Source organism: Bufo gargarizans, chromosome 6 (genome assembly GCF_014858855.1).
Source record: "Bufo gargarizans isolate SCDJY-AF-19 chromosome 6, ASM1485885v1, whole genome shotgun sequence".
Classification (NCBI taxonomy): domain Eukaryota; kingdom Metazoa; phylum Chordata; class Amphibia; order Anura; family Bufonidae; genus Bufo; species Bufo gargarizans.
This window is the reverse complement of record NC_058085.1, coordinates 60570965-60598745: the sequence shown is the minus strand read 5'-3', so window position 1 is coordinate 60598745 and position 27781 is coordinate 60570965. Positions and strand designations below refer to the sequence as shown.

Below are 27781 nucleotides of genomic sequence, written 5' to 3'. Positions count from 1 at the left end.
TCAAGCGTTTCATTCAAAATAGTCAACAGGGTCGCAAGAAGCGAGTGGGAAAACCAAGGCGCAAAATAACTGCCCATGAACTGAGAAAAGTCAAGCGTGCAGCTGCCAAGATGCCACTTGCCACCAGTTTGGCCATATTTCAGAGCTGCAACATCACTGGAGTGCCCAAAAGACCAAGGGGTGCAATACTCAGAGACATGGCCAAGGTAAGAAAGGCTGAAAGATGACCACCACTGAACAAGACACACAAGCTGAAACGTCAAGACTGGGCCAAGAAATATCTCAAGACTGATTTTTCTAAGGTTTTATGGACTGATGAAATGAGAGTGAGTCTTGATGGGCCAGATGGATGGGCCCGTGGCTGGATTGGTAAAGGGCAGAGAGCTCCAGTCCGACTCAGACGCCAGCAAGGTGGAGGTGGAGTACTGGTTTGGGCTGGTATCATCAAAGATGAGCTTGTGGGGCCTTTTCGGGTTGAGGATGGAGTCAAGCTCAACTCCCAGTCCTACTGCCAGTTTCTGGAAGACACCTTCTTCAAGCAGTGGTACAGGAAGAAGTCTGCATCCTTCAAGAAAAACATGATTTTCATGCAGGACAATGCTCCATCACACGCGTCCAAATACTCCACAGCGTGGCTGGCAAGAAAGGGTATAAAAGAAGAAAATCTAATGACATGGCCTCCTTGTTCACCTGATCTGAACCCCATTGAGAACCTGTGGTCCATCATCAAATGTGAGATTTACAAGGAGGGAAAACAGTACACCTCTCTGAACAGTGTCTGGGAGGCTGTGGTTGCTGCTGCACGCAATGTTGATGGTGAACAGATCAAAACACTGACAGAATCCATGGATGGCAGGCTTTTCAGTGTCCTTGCAAAGAAAGGTGGCTATATTGGTCACTGATTTGTTTTTGTTTTGTTTTTGAATGTCAGAAATGTATATTTGTGAATGTTGAGATGTTATATTGGTTTCACTGGTAAAAATAAATAATTGAAATGGGTATATATTTGTTTTTTGTTAAGTTGCCTAATAATTATGTACAGTAATAGTCACCTGCACACACAGATATCCCCCTAAAATAGCTAAAACTAAAAACAAACTAAAAACTACTTCCAAAAATATTCAGCTTTGATATTAATGAGTTTTTTTGGGTTCATTGAGAACATGGTTATTGTTCAATAATAAAATTAATCCTCAAAAATACAACTTGCCTAATAATTCTGCACTCCCTGTACTGATGCACCACCCCAGGATTAGGGCTCATGCACACGACTGTATGGCCGTGGTGATCGTATTGTGGACCATAAACGGCCGGTCGGCTGGCGGCACTGGCCTGCGCACTCCTTGGTGTGGATGCGGACCCACTTACTTGAAAGGGTCCGCAATCCGGAAGATACGACCAAAAATAGGACTTCACATATCTTTTTCGGAGCAGAGGCACAGATCAGAAGCCCAGGGAAGGGCTTTCAGGTCTCTGCCTCTACACTGCAAAAAGATAAGCATGTTCTATCTTTGGCCATAGCTTGCGGATCGTGGACCCATTTTCGGTCACTGAGTCAGTACGGTCGTGTGCATGAGCCCTCATGGAGGTGCACCACATACAGGTACAAAATCTCATGATTATATTGGTGCACCACCAAAGGATAATACAGGTGCAATATCTCAGAATTCTGGAAATGTCCCACCACATGATTATACAGGTGAAATATCTCATGATTATAGAGGTGCACCAAAGAAGGAATATACACGTGCACCGTGGCAGGATTATACATGTGCGCCACAGCAGGATGGATCATGGTAGGATTATACAGGTGCATCATGGCAGGTTTATATACCAAACGTACACCATTGAAGAATTGTACATGTGCACCACCACAGACACAAGGGTTATAGAGATGCACCAAGGTAGGACTCTAGAGGTGTATAACTATATCTTTATAAAAGTGCTCCACAGCAGGATTATACAGGTGCACTACTATAATACTGTACAAGTGCACTATGCAGGATTATACAGGTGCACTACTATAATACTGTACAAGAGCACTATGCAGGATTATACAGGTGCACTACTATAATACTGTACAAGAGCACTATGCAGGATTATACAGGTGCACTACTATAATACTGTACAAGAGCACTATGCAGGATTATACAGGTGCACTACTATAATACTGTACAAGAGCACTATGCAGGATTATACAGGTGCACTACTATAATACTGTACAAGAGCACTATGCAGGATTATACAGGTGCACTACTATAATACTGTACAAGAGCACTATGCAGGATTATACAGGTGCACTACTATAATACTGTACAAGAGCACTATGCAGGATTATACAGGTGCACTACTATAATACTGTACAAGAGCACTATGCAGGATTATACAGGTGCACTACTATAATACTGTACAAGAGCACTATGCAGGATTATACAGGTGCACTACTATAATACTGTACAAGAGCACTAAGCAGGATTATACAGGTGCACTACTATAATACTGTACAAGAGCACTATGCAGGATTATACAGGTGCACTACTATAATACTGTACAAGAGCACTATGCAGGATTATACAGGTGCACTACTATAATACTGTACAAGAGCACTATGCAGGATTATACAGGTGCACTACTATAATACTGTACAAGAGCACTATGCAGGATTATACAGGTGCACTACTATAATACTGTACAAGAGCACTATGCAGGATTATACAGGTGCACTACTATAATACTGTACAAGAGCACTATGCAGGATTATACAGGTGCACTACTATAATACTGAACAAGAGCACTATGCAGGATTATACAGGTGCACTACTATAATACTGTACAAGAGCACTATGCAGGATTATACAGGTGCACTACTATAATACTGTACAAGAGCACTATGCAGGATTATACAGGTGCACTACTATAATACTGTACAAGAGCACTGTGCAGGATTATACAGGTGCACTACTATAATACTGTACAAGTGCACTGTGCAGGATTATACAGGTGCACTACTATAATACTGTACAAGAGCACTATGCAGGATTATACAGGTGCACTACTGTAATACTGTACAAGAGCACTATGCAGGATTATACAGGTGCACTACTGTAATACTGTACAAGTGCACTATGCAGGATTATACAGGTGCACTACTATAATACTGTACAAGAGCACTATGCAGGATTATACAGGTGCACTACTATAATACTGTACAAGAGCACTATGCAGGATTATACAGGTGCACTACTATAATACTGTACAAGAGCACTATGCAGGATTATACAGGTGCACTACTATAATACTGTACAAGAGCACTATGTAGGATTATACAGGTGCACTACTATAATACTGTACAAGTGCACTATGCAGGATTATACAGGTGCACTACTATAATACTGTACAAGTGCACTGTGCAGGATTATACAGGTGCACTACTATAATACTGTACAAGAGCACTATGCAGGATTATACAGGTGCACTACTATAATACTGTACAAGAGCACTATGTAGGATTATACAGGTGCACTACTATAATACTGTACAAGTGCACTGTGCAGGATTATACAGGTGCACTACTATAATACTGTACAAGAGCACTATGCAGGATTATACAGGTGCACTACTATAATACTGTACAAGTGCACTGTGCAGGATTATACAGGTGCACTACTATAATACTGTACAAGAGCACTGTGCAGGATTATACAGGTGCACTACTATAATACTGTACAAGAGCACTATGCAGGATTATACAGGTGCACTACTATAATACTGTACAAGTGCACTATGCAGGATTATACAGGTGCACTACTATAATACTGTACAAGAGCACTATGTAGGATTATACAGGTGCACTACTATAATACTGTACAAGTGCACTATGCAGGATTATACAGGTGCACTACTATAATACTGTACAAGTGCACTGTGCAGGATTATACAGGTGCACTACTATAATACTGTACAAGAGCACTATGCAGGATTATACAGGTGCACTACTATAATACTGTACAAGAGCACTATGCAGGATTATACAGGTGCACTACTATAATACTGTACAGGTGCACTATGCAGGATTATACAGGTGCACTACTGTAATACTGTACAAGTGCACTATGCAGGATTATACAGGAGCACTACTATAATACTGTACAAGAGCACTATGCAGGATTATACAGGTGCACTACTATAATACTGTACAAGTGCACTATGCAGGATTATACAGGTGCACTACTATAATACTGTACAAGAGCACTATGCAGGATTATACAGGTGCACTACTATAATACTGTACAAGAGCACTATGCAGGATTATACAGGTGCACTACTATAATACTGTACAAGTGCACTGTGCAGGATTATACAGGTGCACTACTATAATACTGTACAAGAGCACTATGCAGGATTATACAGGTGCACTACTATAATACTGTACAAGAGCACTATGCAGGATTATACAGGTGCACTACTATAATACTGTACAGGTGCACTATGCAGGATTATACAGGTGCACTATTATAATACTGTACAGGTGCACTATGCAGGATTATACAGGTGCACTATTATAATACTGTACAGGTGCACTATGCAGACTTATACAGGTGCACTACTATAATACTGTACAAGTGCACTGTGCAGGATTATACAGGTGCACATACAAGTGCACCATGTCAGGATTATATAAATAAACTACCGCAGGATTACACAGGTGCACCATCACAGGATAAAGTCACCTCTCTGTTTCTGTAATACAATGGAAGATAACACACAAGTGACTCCTGACGGACACAATGCCCGCATGGTATGGCACACTTACGTCTTGCTCTTGATTCCCCCAGCTGGAGAATGATCGATCTCTGGACAAAGCTTCTTTACAATTTCATAATATCTCTGAGTTTTAAACTCTGATGGAAACACAAGGGCAGAACAGCCAACCTGGAATATAACCCAAAAGTCAGAACCAGAGGCAGTCCTATGCAATGACGTGATTCACCTATAATGTATACATCATCAGAATTTCCAGAGTGTATAAAATCAGACGGTTCCCTATATCCCCTAAAATGTATATCACTGAATCTGTGGACCTCAAAAAATTTGCTTTTTATATATATATATATATATATAGTATTAAAACTAGACAGATAGTAAAAAAAAATACAAGAATAAAATGGTGGTGGAAGTTTAGTGTCTCAAATCATATGACAGGTTTCTTTTAATATTACCTTAAAACACCTTTCTATATACACGGAATACCCCTTTAATGCTACAGGGTTACAGCAGTTTTCATTTCTCTGCATTGCAAAGGGAGAAATCCATGCCGCAGGTCAAGGTCATGCAGATTCAATTACAATTGTATCCGCTTTGCTACTACCGTATTACACTGCAGTACCGCTGCAGGAAATTCCTTCATCTTTTCTCCAATTTATAACTAATCACAATTGACCACAAGAAAGTATAACTTAGGCCTCAGGCACACAAACCGTAGTTATGGTCCGCATCCGAGCCGCAGTTTTGGCGGCTCGGATGTGGACCCATTCACTTCAATGGGGCCGCAAAAGATGCGGACAGCACTCCGCTTGCTATCCGCATCCGTTGCTCCGTTCTGTGGCCCCGCAAAAAAAAAATAGAACATGTCCTATTCTTGTCCGCGCTTTGCGGACAAGAATAGGCATTTATATGTAAAGGCTGTCCGTCCCGTTCGCAAATTTTTCGGCATCAATTATGCACATCTGGCATCCGTTGGAGCCATTTCCGTCTGAGATCCGTTTTTTTAGAAGGAAAAAACTCCTGCATGCAGAACTTTCTTTTCTGTCTAAAAAAGACAGATCTCAGATGGAAATAGCTTGAATGGATGCCAAATGTGCATAAGTGATGCAAAGGATATTTTTTTTTACAGGATCAGTTTTTTTCTGTTCTTCTGACTGATCAGAACGGAAAATGAAACAGAGATGTGAACTCTCCCTTAATTGCTGGTAATGACAGGAGCCTTGGAAGCGCAGGAAGCACGGTATGCTGTGTTTTTCCGCTCTCCTCCCTCCCCCTCTCCGCACCAGCTCTGTTATCGAGCCCTCCAATATTAACCACCTTTTCCCCCTCCCACGGTGGCTGCTGTGGCAAGAACAGACAATTTCTGTGCTAATGCTATCATGGCACCCAGACTCACTCCATCTGCGGTTGTTAACGGAAATGTGAGCTGCATTTTAAAGGGGATTACTGGAGGATTCTCCTCAGGATAGGCCACCAACATTAGTGGGGTGGGGGGTCTAACACTTCTTACCCTAGCATATCAGTAGGTTGCAATGGCCACTGTTATGTAGATGGCATGTAGGCAAATATTAAAAGGGATGTCTGGAGGGTCTGATCTGAAAGGTGGGGAGTCGCTCTACTGAGCTTGCTGTACTACGTGGCTTGTGAATAAGTGGAGTTTAAAGAAAAGGAGTTTAAGACAAGGAGCAAGAAACTAAGGTTTGCTAGATTCTCCTTGTGTATTGTTGGCTTGATTCTAGCGAGTCAACCAACTACAGCAAACAGGGTCTAATTGTAACCCATATTTACTGTTTTCCTTCTTTACTGTTCATCCCCATTTAAACATGTGCTCCATGGACGATGCTACCAAGTGTGTGTCCTGTGTAATGTATGCGTGCCTTGAAGAGCCATTCATTTGCACTAGATGCAAGCATGTTGCATATTTGGAAGTCCAGATCTTGGATCTAAAAAGGCAGCTTGAAACACCTAGGGGCATTGCAGACCTGGAGAGAGGCTTAGGCCCCTTTCACACGGGCGAGATTTCCGTGCGGGTGCGATGCGTGAGTTGAACGCATTGCACCCGCACTGAATCCTGACCCATTCATTTCTATGGGGCTGTTCACATGAGCGGTGATTTTCACGCAACACTTATGCGTTGCGTGAAAATCGCAGCATGTTCTATATTCTGCGTTTTTCACGTAACGCAGGTCCCATAGAAATGAATGGGGTTGCGTGAAAATCGCAAGCATCCGCAAGCAAGTGCGGATGCGGTGCGATTTCCACGCATGGGTTCTAGGTGACAGTCTATTCACTGTATTATTTTCCCTTATAACATGGTTATAAGGGAAAATAATAGCATTCTGACTACAGAATGCTTAGTATAATAGTGCTGGGAGGGTTAAAAAAAATAAAAAAGTTAACTCACCTTATCCCCATGATCGCCTAGTTCCCGGTCGGTCTCTTCTTTAGCTGTGACTAAAGGACCTGTGGTGATGTCAGATCACATGCTCCATCACCATGGTGATGGACCATGTGATTGGAGCATGTGATCTGACATCACCAAAGGTCATTCAGCCCAAGCCCACAGCTAAAGAAGAGACCGACCGGGAACTACACGATCATGGGGATAAGGTGAGTTAACGTTTTTATTATTTTTTTAACGCTTCCAGCGCTATTATACTAAGCATTCTGTATTCAGAATGCTATTATTTTCCCTTATAACCATGTTATAAGGGAAAATAATAGAATCTACAGAACATCAATCCCAAGCCCGAACTTCTTTGAAGAAGTTCGGGTTTGGGTACCAAACATGCGCGATTTTTCTCACGCGAGTGCAAAACGCATGACAATGTTTTGCACTCGCGCGGAAAAATCGCGGGTGTTTCCGCAACGCACCCGCACATTTTTCCGCAACGCCCGTGTGAAACCAGCCTTAGACCTCACTGTGCAGGCACTGACTGGGGTCCGTGAAATGGAGGTGGGAGGAGGAGGAGGGCAAGATCAGGACTATCAGGTCAGCAGTTGGGTTAATGTAGGAAGAAGGGGTAGAGGGAAAAGTGCCAGGGAGGCTAGTCCTGAGCTGGAACGCCCAAGTAAATATGCCTGTTTGGCTGATATTAGGGATGAAAGCCCAGGGCCAGCCATACTGCAGCAGGGCGTTTCTCCTAGCACCCAGGAGGATGACCACTGCAGGAAGGATGGGGAAAGGAGTGCAGCAAAGGTCAGACAGATGCTGGTGGTAGGGGACTCTATTATTGGGAGGACAGACAGGGTCATTTGTCGCCGACACCGTGAATGCTGAACAGTGTGTTGTCTGCCGGTTGCTCAGGTTCGGCATATTGCGGATCGGATTGACAGATTGCTGGGTGGGGCTGGGGAAGACCCGGCGGTCATGGTACACATTGGTACCAATGACAAAGTCAGGGGGAGATGGAAGGTCCTTAAAAATGATTTTAGGGAACTAGGAGAGACGCTCAAGTCCAAGTGTTTTCAGAAATACTACCATTGCCACAAGCGTGACTAGAGAGACAACGGGAGCTTAGGGAGTTAAATAAGTGGCTCAGAAGCTGGTGCAGGAAGGAAGGGTTTGGGTTCATGGAGAACTGGGACGATTTCTCGGTTGGTTACAAGCTCTACAGTAGGGACGGGCTGCACCTTAATGGGAAGGGTGCAACTGCTCTGGGGGGAAAATGGTTAGACGGCTGGAGGAGCTTTTAAACTAGGATCTGGGGGGGGGGGAGGTGTCATACTAATAAGGGGGTAGATAGTGTAGATAGAGAGTGGGATATAGAAGGGGACAGTGGGGATTTAGTGGGGGCTGGGGTTAGTGAGGAAAATAGGGAGAAGACTGGGCATAACTATACATTTATAAAAAATAAAACTGCTGGTAACAAGAACCTGTTACATACAAAAATCAACCAAGGTAATAAAAAAATCCCGGATAATCACTTTACAAATAATAGTAATTTAAAATGTTTTTTTCATAAATGCCAGAAGTCTAGCTAGCAAAATGGGGCAGCTGGAGGCTATGGTACTAGAAGAACACATAGATGTATGATGGTGAGGATGTGGAAACCTTATATCACGATCGGCGTAACTGTCACATACGTGACACGGAGGGAGGAAAAGAGGGAGGCCCTGCCCTAGTGAGAGGGAAGGTGGTGACCCCTGACTCACCTTGCGGCTGGCACCTGGCTGCCCTGTCGTCCCTAGACGGGTTCCTCACCCGTACGCCGATCACGTGCCTAAAACCCTGGCTTTCCCTAGGATGAGCCCTAGATAGTGAACAGGGCGGTGGGAACACTAGTCCGCACCACTAGCTCTAAAGGAAAACACCAAGGGGAGGACAGACAATACAAACTAAACATATAATCCCAGGTGGGCAACAACAGGAGACAACAAAAGCCCAACAGGGATCCGGAGGGTAGCACTCTGGAACAACAACCAGATTCTCAGCTCCAGTGGGTCAGCATAGATGTCCAGGCAGGAAGCTCTATAACTGGCAACAAGAGAAGTGTGAGAGGAGAATATAAGGAGTTTGGGAGTGGCAGACAAGAAACAGCTGAGGAGGAGAAGCTACGGATCCCTGAGTGAGACAAAAAGGATAGCAAGGCAAACACAGAAAACAAACACTAAGAAACACCGTGATCTTTAGACATAGAGCGCGCAGCCACCCGCTGCGACTTCCTGACCCCGGGTATAACGGAGTCAGACGTGGCTCTTGACACCCTCGTGACAGTACCCCCCCTTTCACGAGGGGCCTCCGGACACTCAGGACCAGGTCTCTCCGGATGAGAGACATGGAAAGCCTGAATCAACCTGTTGGCGTTTACCTCTGACGCTGGAACCCACATTCTTTCCTCGGGACCGTAACCCCTCCAATGCACCAGATACTGAAGAGAGCGGCGGACCCGACGAGAATCAACAATTCTGGATATTTGAAACTCCAGATTACCATCCACAACAACAGGAGGAGGTGGCAGCGGTGATGGTTCTAGAGGTGGAACATACTTCTTGAGCAACGACTTATGGAAGACGTTATGGATCTTAAAAGTCTGAGGTAGCTCCAGGCGAAAAGCCACAGGGTTAATGACGGCTACAATTTTATAAGGACCAATGAACCTAGGACCCAGTTTCCAAGAGGGAACCTTCAACTTAATATTCCTAGTAGACAACCACACATAGTCATTCACTCCTAGGTCCGGACCTGGCGACCGTTTCTTATCGGCCATGCATTTGTATTTACCACTCATATTTTTCAAGTTAGCTTGCACCTTCTGCCATACCGATGAAAGAGATGAAGAAAACCGTTCCTCTTCGGGAACCCCAGAAGACCCCCCCTCTTTGAAAGTACAAAATTGGGGATGAAAACCGTATGCACCAAGAAATGGTGACTTGCCAGTGGATTCCTGACGGCGATTATTTATGGCAAACTCGGCTAACGGTAAATATGATGACCACACCTCTTGGTTTTCAGACGCAAAACACCTTAAATATGTTTCTAGGTTTTGGTTGGTACGCTCAGTCTGTCCATTCGACTGAGGATGGAAAGCTGAGGAAAAGGATAAGTGTACCCCTAAACGGGTACAAAAAGCTTTCCAAAACTTAGAAATAAACTGGGTTCCCCGATCCGAAACCACATCGGAAGGGACCCCGTGAAGCTTCACGATTTCACTGATAAACACCTGAGCAAGAGTCTTAGCATTAGGAAGTGCGGGTAGCGCAATAAAGTGTACCATTTTGCTAAACCTGTCTACTACTACCAAGATAACTGTTTTACCCGCAGACAAAGGTAAGTCAGTGATGAAATCCATTGATAGATGTGTCCATGGTCTATTGGGGATGAAAAGTGGCAATAAAGACCCTGCTGGACGTGTATGAGAGACTTTCGCGCGTGCACAAGTAGAACAAGTAGACACGAAATCTATTACATCCTGACGCAACCTTGGCCACCAAAAACGACGAGACAATAGCTCCAAGGTTGCTTTACTACCCTGGGTGCCCAGCAAGTGCCGAATTATGATGTTCCTTCAATAACTCAAGACGCAGGTTTAACGGTACAAACAATTTCTCTGAGGGGCAAGAGGCCGGGGCGTCCCCCTGGGCCTCTAACACCTTTCCCTCTAGAACAGAGTGTACAGCCGAGACAACCACTCCTCTTTGTAAAATAGGTACCGGATCACTAACATTACCCCCTCCAGGGAAACTACGAGACAATGCGTCTGCCTTGGTATTTTTTGCCCCAGGACGATAGGTGATTACAAAGTTAAATCTGGTAAAGAATAGCGACCACCTAGCTTGTCTAGGGGTGAGACGCTTAGCCGATTCTAGGTACAGAAGGTTTTTGTGATCCGTAATTACCGTGACGGGGTGGATTGCTCCCTCTAAGAAGTGACGCCACTCTTCAAACGCCAGTTTAATCGCCAACAGTTCCCTATTTCCAATATCATAGTTCTTTTCTGCTGCAGATAATTTTTTGGAAAAGAAAGCGCAAGGACGCCATTTGCCAGGAGACGGACCCTGAGACAATACAGCCCCCACTCCCACCTCCGACGCATCAACTTCAACAATAAAAGGCTGGGAGACATCAGGTTGAATTAGAACAGGTGCCGAGGTAAATCTCTCTTTTAGAGAGGAAAATGCAATTTTAGCGGCGTCAGACCATTTAGAAAAATCAGTCCCCTTCCTAGTCATGTCAGTAAGGGGTTTAACGATCACTGAATAATTTTTAATAAACTTTCTGTAGAAATTTGCGAAACCCAAAAACCGTTGTAGAGCTTTAAGGTTCTCAGGAAGATCCCAATCTAAAATTGCCTGGACCTTCCCAGGATCCATACGGAAACCTGAAGCAGATAATAGATATCCCAGGAATTGTATTTCCTGAACGGCGAAGACACATTTTTCAATTTTCGCATATAATTTATTCGTCCGTAGGACCTGCAGTACTTGCCTGACATGTACTTCATGTGTTTTCAGATCAGCCGAATAAATTAAGATATCATCTAGGTATATGACTACAAACCTGCCGATGAGATGACTAAAAATATCATTAACGAAATGTTGGAAGACAGCAGGGGCATTGGTCAGACCGAAAGGCATGACTAAATTTTCGTAATGCCCCTCAGGGGTGTTAAAAGCTGTCTTCCACTCATCCCCTTCCTTGATACGAATCAGATTGTAGGCCCCCCTAAGATCAAGTTTGGAGAACCACCTAGCACCCGCAATCTGATTAAAAAGGTCAGGAATGAGAGGAAGAGGGTATGGGTCTCGGACGGTTATCCGGTTTAGCTCACGGAAATCTAGGCAAGGACGCAGGCCCCCATCTTTCTTTTTAACAAAGAAAAACCCTGCAGCCACGGGTGAAGAAGAGGGTCTGATGTGTCCCTTGGCCAGACTCTCGGAGATATAATCTTTCATGGCTTGTCTCTCGGGACCCGAAAGATTATACAACCTGGACTTGGGTAATTTTGCACCGGGAATCAGGTTAACCGGGCAATCATAAGGACGATGAGGTGGTAGCTTCTGACAACCCTTTTCAGAAAAAACGTCCTCAAAGTCCGAAATAAATGTAGGTAGGGAAGCTATGGAGGCGATTAAGCAATTGTTATTTAAGCAATTCTCTCTGCAATGCTCACTCCACTCCAATATCTCCCTGGCCTGCCAATCCACCACTGGATTGTGCGCTACCAACCAGGGAAGACCCAATACCACAGGAGAGGGAAGGCCCTCCAGAACGTAACATGAAAGACGCTCCTTATGGTGGTCCCCTACCCGAAGATGTAAGTTATGGACAACGTGAGTGAGGTTTCTCTGAGACAGAGGAGCAGAGTCAATAGCGAATATGGGAATGGGTCTCTGCAGCGTACAGAGAGACAAACCCATAGTGCGGGCAAAATGGGCATCTATCAAATTTACCCCTGCACCACTGTCTAGAAAAAAAGAAATAGACTCCGTCTTAACACCAAAAACAATAACCGCTGGCAACACAAATTGAGATGTTCGTATGGAGGAAACGTATACCCCCCGGCTGACATCCTCCGCACAGCCTGGGGTTAGTAGTTTTCCGACGGTCTTTTGTTTTTGGGAAAGGAGGGACAGACATTAATGAAATGACCCTTCCCCCCACAGAAAAAACAAGCCCCCCACCTACGGCGAACCTCAGGAGGACGGACCTGACGAGAAGTTCCTCCTAGCTGCATAGGCTCATCCAAGTCCGTACAGACTAACTGCTGCTTGGGAGAGGTTACCGATTGCTCAGGAATTTTCGATCTCTCCCTAAGACGTCTATCTATCCTGATAGAGAGGGACATAACAGCATCAAGGGAAAGGGGGGTCTCATACAGCGCCAGCGCATCCTTAACCCTTTCAGATAACCCAGAGCAGAACTGACTCCTGAGAGCCGGGTCGTTCCACTGAGTATCCGTAGCCCACCTGCGGAACTCTGAGCAATATTCCTCTGCTGGCCGATCTCCCTGTAGGAGTCTCCGTAACTTCGACTCAGCCAGGGCGACACGGTCAGGGTCATCATATATGAGACCCAAAGCCCCAAAAAATCCCTCCACTGACCGGAGAGCCTGGGAACCAGGGGGTAACGAGAACGCCCAGGATTGCGGGTCCCCCTGAAGCAGGGAAATAACAATCCCCACCCGCTGTTCTTCATTACCTGAGGAGTAAGGGCGCAGCTTAAAATATAATTTGCAGGCCTCACGGAACAACACAAATTTGTCCCTTCCCCCAGAGAATCTGTCAGGAAGAACAACCTTGGGTTCTGTAACAACCTGGTTACCCATAGCAACCGCTGGGCTTACGGTCTGCTGCATTTGCTGCTGCTGTTGGAGGACAGACGCCTTCAATCCTGCCACCTCCAAAGACAGGCCTTGAAGCTGTTTTGCCAAAGCAGCAATAGGATCCATATTGGATTCTAAGTAGAGAAAAAAAAAATTTAAATAATATTTTTTTTTTTTTTTTTTCTCAAAAAATAAGGGCCAGTTATAATATCACGATCGGCGTAACTGTCACATACGTGACACGGAGGGAGGAACAGAGGGAGGCCCTGCCCTAGTGAGAGGGAAGGTGGTGACCCCTGACTCACCTTGCGTCTGGCACCTGGCTGCCCTGTCGTCCCTAGACGGGTTCCTCACCCGTACGCCGATCACGTGCCTAAAACCCTGGCTTTCCCTAGGATGAGCCCTAGATAGTGAACAGGGCGGTGGGAACACTAGTCCGCACCACTAGCTCTAGAGGAAAACACCAAGGGGAGGACAGACAATACAAACTAAACATATAATCCCAGGTGGGCAACAACAGGAGACAACAAAAGCCCAACAGGGATCCGGAGGGTAGCACTCTGGAACAACAACCAGATTCTCAGCTCCAGTGGGTCAGTATAGATGTCCAGGCAGGAAGCTCTATAACTGGCAACAAGAGAAGTGTGAGAGGAGAATATAAGGAGTTTGGGAGTGGCAGACAAGAAACAGCTGAGGAGGAGAAGCTACGGATCCCTGAGTGAGACAAAAAGGATAGCAAGGCAAACACAGAAAACAAACACTAAGAAACACCGTGATCTTTAGACATAGAGCGCGCAGCCACCCGCTGCGACTTCCTGACCCCGGGTATAACAGAGTCAGACGTGGCTCTTGACACCCTCGTGACAGAAAGACAGGATCAATAGAAAAGGTGGTGGTGTGTGCCGGTATGTGAGGAGTGATCTGAAGACAAGTGTGAAAGAGGCAACTGTGGGTGAGGATGGTGAGGATGTGGAAACCATAAGGGTGGAATTTCAAGGAGATACAAACACTGAAAAAATAATACTTGGTGTAATCTATAGACCCCCTAACATCACAGAGGAGATAGAAGCTCAATTGTATAACCAAATAGAGCGGGCGGCACAGGCTGGTACAGTGGTCATAATGGGAGATTTTAACTTTCCAGACATTGACTGGGGTCATGGTTCTGCCTCAACCCCAAAGGGAAGAAGATTCCTCAACTTGCTGCAGGACCTACTTTATGGGCCAGTTTGTAGAAGCTCCCCTAGGGCGATGCTCTGTTGGATCTGGTAACTTTCTAATGATGCAGAGCTTGTTGGTAATGTTACTGTTCGCGAAACACTAGGTAATAGTGACCACAATATAATTATATTCCCCCTAAACTATAAAAGCAAACTCTGTCAGGCAGAGCAAAGACACGAAATTTCAAAAGCAATTTCCCTGGGTTGAGGGCAGCATTTCAGGGCATAGACTGGGAGCAGCTACTGTCACATAATAATACTGAGGATAAATGGGAGAGCTTCAAATCCACATTGAGTAATTGCACAAAAAATGTATTCCTTTAGGTAACAAGTATAAACTTCTAAAATTAAACACCCCATGGCTTACAGCTACTGTAAAAAGAGCAATAAAAGACAAAAAAAGGGCATTTAAAAAAATACAAATCTGAGGGGTCAGCTGTAGCGTTTGAAGTTTACAAAGGGTTTAATAAAATCTGCAAAAAGGAGACAAAATGATCAAAAATACAAAATAAACAGCAGGTAGCAAAAGAGAGCAAAATAAAGCCACAAAAATTATTTAAATATATATGGTAAATGCTAAAAAACCAAGGTCTGACCAGGTAGGTCCCCTAAATAATGGTAAAGGGGGTGTTAGTCCCTGAAGATAACGAAAAGGCAAAATTACTAAATGTTTTTTTAGCTCTGTATATATAAAAAAAGAGAAAGGAGCTGATATTTATGGTGCTAGGGCTGTTAGTACATCCAGTGATATACTCAATTGGCTAACTGTAGATATGGTCCAAGATAAGTTAAATAAGGTAAATGTGAACAAGGCTCCGGGTCCAGATGGATTACACCCAAGAGTGCTTAAAGAGCTCAGTTCAGTCATTGCTGTGCCTCTGTTTATAATTTTTAAAGATTCTCTAGGGACTGGTACAGTGCCAAGTGATTGGCGCAAGGCAAACGTGGTGTCCATATTCAAAAAAGGATCTAGGTCCTCCACAGGTAATTATAGACCAGTTAAACTTCTGTTGTGGGGAAAAATGTTTGAAGGACTCTTAAAGGGGTATTCTCATCTTAGACAATGGGGGCATATCGCTAGGATATGCCCCCATTGTCTGATAGGTGCGGGTCCCACCGCTGGGACCCGCACCTATATCGAGAACTGAGCGAGGAGCGCTGTGGCTGGAGGACCCCAGATTTCCCGGGGTCCGTCCACCACCAAGAAATAATCCCCGCCTCTTCCATAGAAGTGAATGGACAGAAGTTGTAAGACTAACGTGATTTGTTTTTATGAGGAGGTGAGTAGTAGCCTGGACAGATGGTTGGCTGTGGATGTAGTGTTTCTGGATTTTGCAAAGGCTTTTGATACTGTCCCTCATAGACGTTTAATAGGTAAAGTAAGGTCTATAGGCTTGGAAAGTATAGTCTGTAATTGGATTGAAAACTGGTTGAAGGACCGTTTCCAGAGAGTTGTCATCAATGATTCGTATTCAGAATGGTCCCAGGTGATAAGTGGTGTACCCCAAGGTTCAGTGCTGGGTCCTCTATCATTTAATTTATTAATTAATCATATTGAGGATGGGATTAACAGCACCATATGTTACTTATGTAAATTAGGTAAAACTGCCGATGCACAGGCCTCCTGCAATCCTATACTGACTAGTTACTGCCATGATGTCAAGATGACACCAGAGAGCTACTGTTTATTGCCCCACGAACTAGTAAATAATCTTGGTAGTGATAATATCTGTGCTTCATATGTCCTAGAGGATGTAACACTGGGGAAGTCACTTATAGAGAAGGATGTGGGTGTCCTTGTAGATGGTAGATTAAATAACAGCACACAATGTCAATCAGCTGCTTCTAAGGCCACCAGGATATTGTCATGCATTAAACGAGGCATGGACTCGCGGGGCAGGGATGTAATATTACCACTTTACAAAGCGTTGGTGCAGCCTCATCTGGAATATTCAGTTCAGTTCTGGGCACCAGTCCATAAAAAGGACACACTGCAGCTGGAAAAGGTACAAAGGAGAGCGACTAAACTGATAAGGGGCCTGGAGGGTCTTAGTTATAAAGAAAGATTAAAATAATTAAATGTATTTAGTCTTAAGAAGAGACATCTAAGAGGGGAAATGATTAACCTATACAAATATATAAATGGGCCAGACAAAAAATACGGAAAAAAACTGTTCCATGTAAAATGCCCTCAAAAGACAAGAGGGCATTGCCTCCGATTGGAGAGGAAAAAGTTCAGTCTCCAGAAGCGTCAAAGCTTCTTTACTGTAAGAACTGTGAATCTCTGGAATAGACTTCCTCAGGATGTGGTCACAGCAGGAACAGTGGACAGTTTTAAAAAGGGTTTAGATGAATTCTTGAAAGTAAATGACATTAATGCTTATGAAAATGTGTAGAAATCTGAGTCTCACTTCATTCTGGGATTCGCGTCCCCACCTATCCCTTGGTTGAACTTGATGGACTTATGTCTTTTTTCAACCGTATTAACTATAGAACTATGAGTCCGACTCCCAGCACCCCATGTGGATCAGCTGTTGAAAAGGCTGCGTCACTCTGGTGACCACCGCAGCGTTCTCATAGCTCACCAAGTACAGCACTGTACATCATATAGCGGCTGTGCTTGGTATTGCACCTCTGACCCATTCACTTGAAGGGGACTGAGCTGCGACTAGGCCAGGTGACCCATGAACATGATGTTGCAGGCCTAGGAAGAAACTCCAGAAGTCACTGGAGCGCCGAAGCCTCTTCAAACAGCTGAATGAATGGGGTGCCGGGAGCCAGACCCCATTGATCCTATTCTGAGGACAGGTCACGAGTATCAAAATGCCAGACAACCTCTTTAAAAGGGTTGTGCAAGAACTAGCCGGACCTGTAAAGGGAGGATTACTTACCTGCTTCCCGAAGCTGGCTCCCCTTCTCCTCCAAACCTGTGATGCTCTGCTGGTCTCCCTCACCGAAAAAATCTCGTTTGACATAGTCACAGCCAATCACTGGCCGTGGAGGTGACCGGATCCCCTTGTGTCATATGACCATTTGTCATTACGCAAGAAAAGCCGCTCACCACCACAGCCAATCACTGATGTCAAACTGGATGTTTACAACGGAGTGTCGCAGCCCAGGAGGGAGAGCCAGCACCAAGAAGCAGGTAAGTAAGCTTTCCTTTACCGATACAGGTAAGTGTGGCAGGATTGCCAAAACCCCCCATTCTTGTACAACCCCTTTAAAGAGGTCACAGCACTCAAGCTAGTGCCGGGAACCTGTTACCATGAAAATGCTAAATAATCTGCAGGCAGCATGTTGTAGACCAGGATGAGCTGAGCAGAATGCTATTATATAGTTCTGTGAAAAAATATTCAGTAAAACTTGTATTTCATTCATTTAAATCTCTGCTCATTGTGGACTTTGAAGTCCAGGAGTCAGTCCTATCACCTACAGTATCTCTGTATACACATCAGTTTTTTTCCCACAAGTTGTTAACCCTATCGACAAGCAGCGCTATCTGATATGGATCATGAACATTTGACTGGAAGAAAATACAAGAAATGAGAAGTCTAATATACGGTACCTTCTTCAGCACATATTTCACCTCACTTTCTTGATACGCAGGATTCACAGAGACCTGGAAAAAGCACAAGATGATTATACACGAAGGAGATACAGCTAATAATATGAATAGGCTTCACCCTACCAGATTCTGTACTAGATTGAGAAGAGTGGGCAGTTCATTCCTGAACTTTGAAAGACTTACAATGTTACATATCTATAGCTATCCCCATACCAAGTCCTAGATTCAGGAAACCCCTGATGGAGTCCTGGTACTATGCCTGGATGCAGCATATCTGGTATCCTCTCTGTCTAAATTGTCTGCTCCAGTGCCAGTCTCTGATAGGACGATAAAAACTCCTGTTAGAAGAATCAGAGGTAGAAACATGGAGGAAGTAAGTATGTTGGAGTACTGGAGAACTGACGGAGTATAGGGGGCACTGACAGAGTATAGGGGGCACTGACGGAGTATAGGGGGCACTGACGGAGTATAGGGGGCACTGACGGAGTATAAGGGGCACTGACGGAGTATAAGGGGCACTGACGGAGTAAAGGGGCACTGACGGAGTAAAGGGGCACTGACGGAGTAAAGGGGTACTGACGGTGTAAAGGGGCACTGACGGAGTAAAGGGGCACTGACAGAGTAAAGGGGCACTGACGGAGTATAGGGGCACTGAAGGGGTATAGGGGCACTGAAGGGGTACTGACGGAGTATAGGGGCGCTGACGGAGTATAGGGGCGCTGATGGAGTACAGAGGCACTGAAGGGGTATAGGGGCACTGTAGCTAGCACACATGTATGAATATTGCTATTGGTGGAACATTTTCACCACTCTAGAAATGAATTAAGGATGGCTGCTCATGAGCCGTCCGCACTCCTTCACTTTGCGGGTACTGTTCTAGAGATAGGAGCAGGTCCCAGAGGTCACACGTTGGTGGCATATCCAAGTGATATGCTACCAATGTTTGAGATGGGTCAACCTTTTTAACTCATTTAAAACTTGAGGGCAGCAACGAATCGGAAAAAAGTTGGGACAGGGGCAGCAAAAGGCTGGAAAAGTAAACGATACTAATAAAAAAAATATCAGAAGGGGCAATTTGCAACTAAGCCACATGACTGGGTATAAAAAGAGCGTGTTAGAGAGGGAGAGTCTCTCAGAAGCAAAGATGGAAAGAGGTTCACCAATTTGCTAAGAACTGTGTCTAAAAATGTTGGAACAATTTCAGAAGAAAATGTTCTGCAACATAAAATTGCAAATACTTTAAATATCCCACTATCTACTGTACATAATATCATCAAAATATTCAGAGATTCTGGGGAAATCCATGTGCACAAGTAACGAGGCCGATGGTCAATATTAGATGCTCATAATCTATGGGCACTCAGACGGCACTGCATTAAATCCAGGCAGGATTCTGTAATGGAACACTCCCAGAAACACAGTTTGCCGTGCAATCCACAAATGCAAGTTAAACCTCTACCATACAAAGAAGCCACATGTGAACACCATCCAGAAATTCTGCCATTTTCTCTGGGCCAAATCTCATTTAAAATACACTAAGGCAAAATGGAAAACAATTCTGTGATCAGATGAATCAAAATTTGAACTTCTTTTTGGAAACCACAGATGCCATGGTCTGAGGATTCAAGAGGAGAGGGACCATCCAGCTTGTTATCAGATGGTATGGGCTTGCATTAGTTCCTATGGTGTGGGCAGTTTACACACTTGGAAAGGCTCCATCAATGCTGAACAGTATACAAAGGTTTTCGGATGACACATGCTCTATCCAGAGAACGTCACTTTCAGGGACATACTGCATCCCTCACAACAGCATGGCTTCACATAAGATTCTGGGTGGTGAACTGGCCGCCTGCAGTCCACACCTTTCACCCATAGAAATCATTTGGCGAATCATGAAAAGAAACAAACGGCAAAGAAGACGCTGGACTGTGGAGCAGCAAGAATCCTACATCAGACCAGAATGGGACAACAGTCCTCTCCAAATGTCCAGCAATTGGTCTCCAGATGTTTACAGACTGTTGTTAAAAGAAGAGGGGATGCTACACAATGGCAGTTATGTCCTGTCCCAGCTTTTTTGAGATGCGTTGCTGCCATCAAGTTCTAAATGAGTTAATATTTTCATGAAACGGTAAAATGTCTCCCTTTCAATATCTGCTATGTGTATGATCTATTGTGAATAAAATATGGGCCTGTGAGATTTGCAAATCATTGCATTCTGTTTTTATTTACATTTACCGTATTTTTAGCGCTCACTAGTATGAATTAGGTGCTGGGAGAGGGGAGCAAAGCGCCGCAAGTGCTTGTAGTACTCACACTCCCCGATCTTTCTTGCTGGGGCCGACGCTACACGCCGACGCTGCACGCACTATGACCTGACGCTGCACGCAGTCAGGTGACAGAGCAGCACAGGCCGGGAAGCACGACTTCTGCCGGAGGTGGAGAGGAGCCGTGGCGCAGGACAGGTAAGAGATGGTTTTTATTTTCACCTGATCTGAGGTCTGATGGGGGTCTCACTATGTGGGCTGATATAAGGTCTGATGGGGGTCTGACATGAAGGGCTGATATAAGGTCTGATGGGGGTCTGACATGAAGGGCTGATATGGGGACCTGATCTGATGTCCTGATATTTATGGGGTGTTTGATGTGATGTCCTTATATTTATAGGGGTCTGATCTAATGTCCTGATATGAGGTCTGATGAAAAAAATGTTTTTCTTATTTTCCTCCTTTTTATCATCGGGTGTGTCTTATAAACGAAAAATACGATATTCACATTTTACACTTTTTTGGAATTGGGGTTGTTCTATGGTTTTTAAACTGAAATACTGCACGTAAGATGTGTCCAATTTATTAAGAGGGGCAGAACTTGGTGCATCTTTGGCTGTCTGCGTTATGAGCAGGCATAGATTCTGAGCAGTTTTATGTATCTTTTGCCGGGAAAACCCATTTAAACAGTTTTTAGAAAATTTTTCAGTTTTCCTGCATAATAGTGCATAACACGTGAAATTACCATTCTAGAGCATCTGTTCTTGTGACTGTTTTTTTGTTTGTTTTTTTACTTTTCGTTACATAAAATCCTGTGTGTATAGGATAAGTTGTCATAGGACAACCCCTTTAAATCCCCCTCCCTGTTTACAACGTTGCAGTACCAACATGAAAACACTGGCGCAATGGTCACGAGCCATACATACTGACACCCCTGCTGCTCTCATTGATTGGCTGCAGCGATCATGTGGTGCAATAGCGCTGCCGTGATGTGACACAAAGAGCGTTGGGGGACCCATTGTTGCTGGGGCAGGGGGAGAAGGGGAGTGAGACATCTTACCAAAATAAGTCCGGCCTGAGCTGTTGCATACTGCATAAGGACCCATTCATAAGAATTTGGCCCCCACATGCCTATGCGTTCTCCCTTCTTTAAGCCGAGAGCTAGGAGTCCTGCAGCGAGGGTCTCTACCTGAAGAGAGAAAACACTCAGTGAGGTCATTTTTGCATTTATAGCATCCATCCGTACACCGCATGCCCGCCAAAGTGACACCACCCTCAGCTGGGTGCTTCTCCCCCTTCATTTTAGTAGTTGATCTCAAGACCCCCACTGATGAAACCTTAGGGATGTCAGTACAGCATGTCAAAAGTTTAAGCAAACGACTGGTACTGTGGATGTTCTGGCCCAGGAACAGCCTCCCGGATCCGGCATTGCCAGACGCTGATGGAATGCCGTCCGGCCCCAATAACTACAATGGGTCGCAGTAGCAGCACGTCACATGTGGTATTAAGACACCATTGACAAAAATTACGTAAAATATCACGCAACAAATGTCGCCTTGTAGCCGTAACCCTTTTTACTGCACAACTTGTCACCATGCAGCCCTCGCCTAAAACCAGTTATACCTTGTTAGTGTCACAAGTGAAGGAGAAAGACATTTGGGGGAAGATTTATCAACACTGCTGCAACAGGGAAACTGGCTTAGTTACCCCTAACAACCAATCAGATTCCACCTTTCATTTTTCAAAGCTCCTTTGGAAAATGAAAGGTGGAATCTGATTGGTTGCTATGGGCAACTAAGCCAGTTTCCCTTTGATAAATCTCCCCTAATGATTCCTTTTACAGTGGAAGCTGTTGCTCTCTGGTTTCAGCTATTTCTCATAGCTGACAAGCTGAAGGAACACTCACATTTATGAATGATAAGAGCCATGACAGCAGTTCTTTTTATATGCACTACTTTTATAGAACTAACAGCATGCCAAAGCAGACGACTGGATGGGTTTCAATTCCACTGCTGGCACTCAGCTGCCACAACCTTATTTAAAAACTTCATTACCGAAGTGTAATAAAGGGGGCACCACCTTAGTTGTGTGACCAAGCACCACCAGCAGTCTATACTTTTAGTCTCAGCTCCATCACATTACGTTGTGCAGCAGGTCCGCCCAAGGATTAGCTCCATGGTTATTCAATCCTCCTGGAAAATTTCCTTTGCATGTGAACCCCATTCACGTACAAGGAGTGTGGATGGTTGTCAGATTTGATGAGGTTTTCAGTGTGGTATCTGCGTTGCGTTATACTGGACCCGATTGCAGATCGGGGCTCAGGCCACTGCCCAGTTTGCCACCCTCCCAAATCTAGTCCTCTCTCATCCAGCCATCATACATCCCCTGGCACATTTTCTGTCTACTCTTCACATACATCTTTACTCATTTGGCTGAAGGTTTTCCGTGTACCAGAATGGACAACTACAACGGCTTCTTCATCGGGTATACGCTGGGTTGTGTCCCACAGACACTGCTGCACAGTCCGGCTGGTCAATGGTAGAACGCTCGTTCCATGGACATAACTAATGGAGGTGACTGGTTCTGCAGGAGGATGATCGGCGAGGAGACGGCTGTGAAGGAAATAATAAGGCATTAATCGGTATGGCAGTAAATAAACTAAAAAGCTATTTTTTTTTATATACTGTAGATTTGTTATTCGGAATACATAGGAGTTCAGGAAGCTGAGATAAGGAGTGCCGCTTGCACCCTGACTTGGAGGAGAACATGTGGTGATTTTCTTTGCAAGGGAAAGAGACTCAATGGAGACACTCCACAGGCAGACGCCCGACAGTGTAGAGACCCTAAAAACATCCCTCATATCTCAGCTCCCTCACAATAGAGTACAGTGCAGGGCACGTGACTGGCTCATTACAGCCTAGAAACTCAAAGTTTGCTCCGAATTGGAGGCAGCAGTACCTGATATTCCCAGCGCCATGATGTCACATGATCTGACTGATGTCATGATGTCACATGATGCTGGAGGCGTCAGGTCCTGGTGCCTCCAGTACGGAGCAGGTGATCAAGTGGATGAGAGGAGTATTTTATTTTATTTTTAAACTGAGGGCACATTACATATACTAGAAGGCACTATGGGAGTCAATACTTATACTGGGAGGCACTATGGGGACCAATGGATGTGCAGGGGGCTCTATGGAAGGCATTATGTATACTGCAGGGGTTTGGATGGAAAAATAAAGTGCCAATGAAATTCATCCATTTTTAATGGTTGTTAAAAAAGGATGCAAAGCCAATCAGAAAATGGATGCAGACTATGATGCAAAATGGTTATGAAAAACTGACAGTTTAGCTGATTTTAATGGGCTTCTTTTTTTTTGTTGCTGTCGTGTGAATGTACTCTGAAATATATGTCTATTCAGATGATTTTTGTGCTAAAAGATGTTCCAGCCCATACAGATATCCATGAAAAATAGATAAATAAGATCAATATCCCTTTTTCCATTTTTTACGCCAATCTGGTTTTAAAGGAATAATTTCAGTGGTTTATTAAGTATATTAAAGCAGATCATACTAGGGTTGGGCGATGATGCGATAATGATATATATCACGATAAATACCCATCCAACAAGGAGACATTATACTGTATGGGGGCCACAAGGAGACATTATACTGAGTTTTTTTCCCCGGCCAAAATACCGGAACAATGCCACACTTGCCGGATCCAGCATTAATTTCCATTGAGATGTACAAGGAGTGCAGAATTATTAGGCAAATGAGTATTTTGACCACATCATCCTCTTTATGCATGTTGTCTTACTCCAAGCTGTATAGGCTCGAAAGCCTACTACCAATTAAGCATATTAGGTGATGTGCATCTCTGTAATGAGAAGGGGTGTGGTCTAATGACATCAACACCCTATATCAGGTGTGCATAATTATTAGGCAACTTCCTTTCCTTTGGCAAAATGGGTCAAAAGAAGGACTTGACAGGCTCAGAAAAGTCAAAAATAGTGAGATATCTTGCAGAGGGATGCAGCACTCTTAAAATTGCAAAGCTTCTGAAGCGTGATCATCGAACAATCAAGCGTTTCATTCAAAATAGTCAACAGGGTCGCAAGAAGCGTGTGGAAAAACCAAGGCACAAAATAACTGCCCATGAACTGAGAAAAGTCAAGCGTGCAGCTGCCAAGATGCCACTTGCCACCAGTTTGGCCATATTTCAGAGCTGCAACATCACTGGAGTGCCCAAAAGCACAAGGTGTGCAATACTCAGGGACATGGCCAAGGTAAGAAAGGCTGAAAGACGACCACCACTGAACAAGACACACAAGCTGAAACGTCAAGACTGGGCCAAGAAATATCTCAAGACTGATTTTTCTAAGGCTTTATGGACTGATGAAATGAGAGTGAGTCTTGATGGGCCAGATGGATGGGCCCGTGGCTGGATTGGTAAAGGGCAGAGAGCTCCAGTCCGACTCAGACGCCAGCAAGGTGGAGGTGGAGTACTGGTTTGGTCTGGTATCATCAAAGATGAGCTTGTGGGGCCTTTTCGGGTTGAGGATGGAGTCAAGCTCAACTCCCAGTCCTACTGCCAGTTTCTGGAAGACACCTTCTTCAAGCAGTGGTACAGGAAGAAGTCTGCAAGGTAAGAAAAACATGATTTTCATGCAGGACAATGCTCCATCACACGCGTCCAAGTACTCCACAGCGTGGCTGGCAAGAAAGGGTATAAAAGAAGAAAATCTAATGACATGGCCTCCTTGTTCACCTGATCTGAACCCCATTGAGAACCTGTGGTCCATCATCAAATGTGAGATTTACAAGGAGGGAAAACAGTACACCTCTCTGAACAGTGTCTGGGAGGCTGTGGTTGCTGCTGCACGCAATGTTGATGGTGAACAGATCAAAACACTGACAGAATCCATGGATGGCAGGCTTTTGAGTGTCCTTGCAAAGAAAGGTGGCTATATTGGTCACTGATTTGTTTTTGTTTTGTTTTTGAATGTCAGAAATGTATATTTGTGAATGTTGAGATGTTATATTGGTTTCACTGGTAAAAATAAATAATTGAAATGGGTATATATTTGTTTTTTGTTAAGTTGCCTAATAATTATGCACAGTAATAGTCACCTGCACACACAGATATCCCCCTAAAATAGCTAAAACTAAAAACAAACTAAAAACTACTTCCAAAAATATTCAGCTTTGATATTAATGAGTTTTTGGGGTTCATTGAGAACATGGTTGTTGTTCAATAATAAAATTAATCCTCAAAAATACAACTTGCCTAATAATTCTGCACTCCCTGTATTAATGTTGGATCCAGTACCAAGGGTTCCCGGAAATTGCCACGTCACCAAATTCGTTTTTCCTGTCTGCGCCTGAATATAGGAGGAGCTGGTTTCGCAGCTTCCTTTTGGCGTCTTTGCTCCAGCCTGCGTAGGAGAAGGCAGCACGCCATTGAATGTGAGTATAAAGTTGTTGTTGTTTTTTTGTGCCACATTAAATTTTTTTAATGTAAGCAGTTCCTATATACTTATACTACCTGCAGTTCCAATACAAGTACATAGGGAATGCTAGGAGTTGCAGCACCTAGGAATACTACTCCTAGCATCCCCTATGTACTTATACTACCAGCAATCCCTATGTACTATTGTATGGAAAAAGCAGGGAGTATAAGTACATAGGGGATGCTAGCAGTTGCAGTACCTAGGACTACTACTCCTAGCATCCCTTATGTACTTATACTATCTGCAGTCCCTTTGTACTATTGTATAGAGACTGCAGGTAGTATAAGTACATAGGGGGTGCTAGGTGTAGTAGTCATAGGTACAAGAATATAACTAATATTTTTTTAGTTCTGCCTACCAGCAGACATCACCCTTCCGGGCAGGACACCAGCCCAACACACAGGCCGCCAGATAGCCCGCCACACAGCCCGCCAGCCCGCCACACAGGCCCACAGACAATAAAAAAGTTCCAGAAATGGAAAGTAAATAATATTTACGTGGGTGTGCGTGTCGTGTGTAATGTTCAAATCTAAAAAAAAAATTTAATAGACATATCTTCTTCAAGTGATGTCGAGAGCACTCCTCGCCTATATGATACGGCATGTCGGATTATAGCAAGCCCCACTGTAATATTTTGCCATTATTCTAATTATGTTTTTTATTTTTTCTCGCAGTCATCGTCTGTGGAGGAATTGCATCCCGGCTAAGAAGAAACTATAGATGGTGAAAGTGGAGGTGGAGGTCAGCAAATGGTAGATGTTTACTTTTATTTATTTTTTCCCCAAAAATAAATGTTATTGTATGTTCTGAAATAAAAAAAAATTATTTTATTTTACAGCCATCTCGTCCTGTTGCCTCTCAGAGAGGCCTTCGAGCCTCTGCCAGAGGAAGTCGGGGAGCGCACGGCGGTCGGGTTATTGTGAGTATTTGCAATCAGTGTTTTAAATTAAAAAAAAATTCAAACTGTATTTAACTTTTTTTTTTCTTAGTTTTTTAGGGTTCCAGAGTCTCAACCAGAATGGACGAGGAAGAGGTCTGCTTTTTTTGATAGAAAACAACCTCCTCATCCAGATGGTGGGACCACACTAACCATTGCCACACAGACCATCACGCAACCCGGCTCCTCTGGCAAGAAATCGGTGAGGCAATTGTGTCGAATTGGGAGGACCTCGGAGACAGGCAATTGGAGCAGTGCTATAAGTATACAGTACTTCATTTGTAGATTGCATACACATATGTTTTATTGCTCAGAAGTGGTTCCCCCTCGTCCTGCTCAAGCAACTGGTCAGAACTCCGATGTTCCGTTACCTCCACCCCCTGGCGACGCAACAATCGCCCAATTAGCCCAATTATTTGAGGTCATCATGCGTCGCCAGAGGGCAGGTAGGAGCCGTCAGGTGGACTCGTTTACGAGTCCTTGATGGGATTCACAAATAGAGTTGCCAGATTGGAGGACAATTTGCGTCGTCTTCAGGAGGGGGCGATGTTGACATTGCAAATGAATCCGGCGCAACTTTATTTGAATTCGTTAGTCCCCGTGATGGAACAGTTTACGCCTGGCCAATTGTTTGAGGCCAGAAGACTAGTGGACTGCACCTTGTGGCAAGTGCAACACCGCCACTCACCTATCCCCCATCCCACACCTATCCCCCATCCCACACCTATCCCCCTTCCCACACCTATCCCCCTTCCC

At 44.3% G+C, this 27781-nt stretch overlaps 1 protein-coding gene across 1 annotated transcript in view; it reads right to left on the bottom strand.

Annotated features, from left to right (window-relative positions):
* The window catches only part of ACSF2 (acyl-CoA synthetase family member 2), a 170414-nt gene that overhangs the window by 73264 nt on the left and 69369 nt on the right, over positions 1–27781 (bottom strand). The window contains exons 2-5 of the mRNA XM_044300135.1: positions 22995–23190; positions 21639–21767; positions 18315–18368; positions 4814–4932 (exon numbers count right to left, since the gene is read on the bottom strand). Of these exons, the coding sequence (XP_044156070.1) occupies positions 4814–4932; positions 18315–18368; positions 21639–21767; positions 22995–23190 (498 nt within the window). The remainder of the gene's footprint in view (positions 1–4813; positions 4933–18314; positions 18369–21638; positions 21768–22994; positions 23191–27781) is intronic.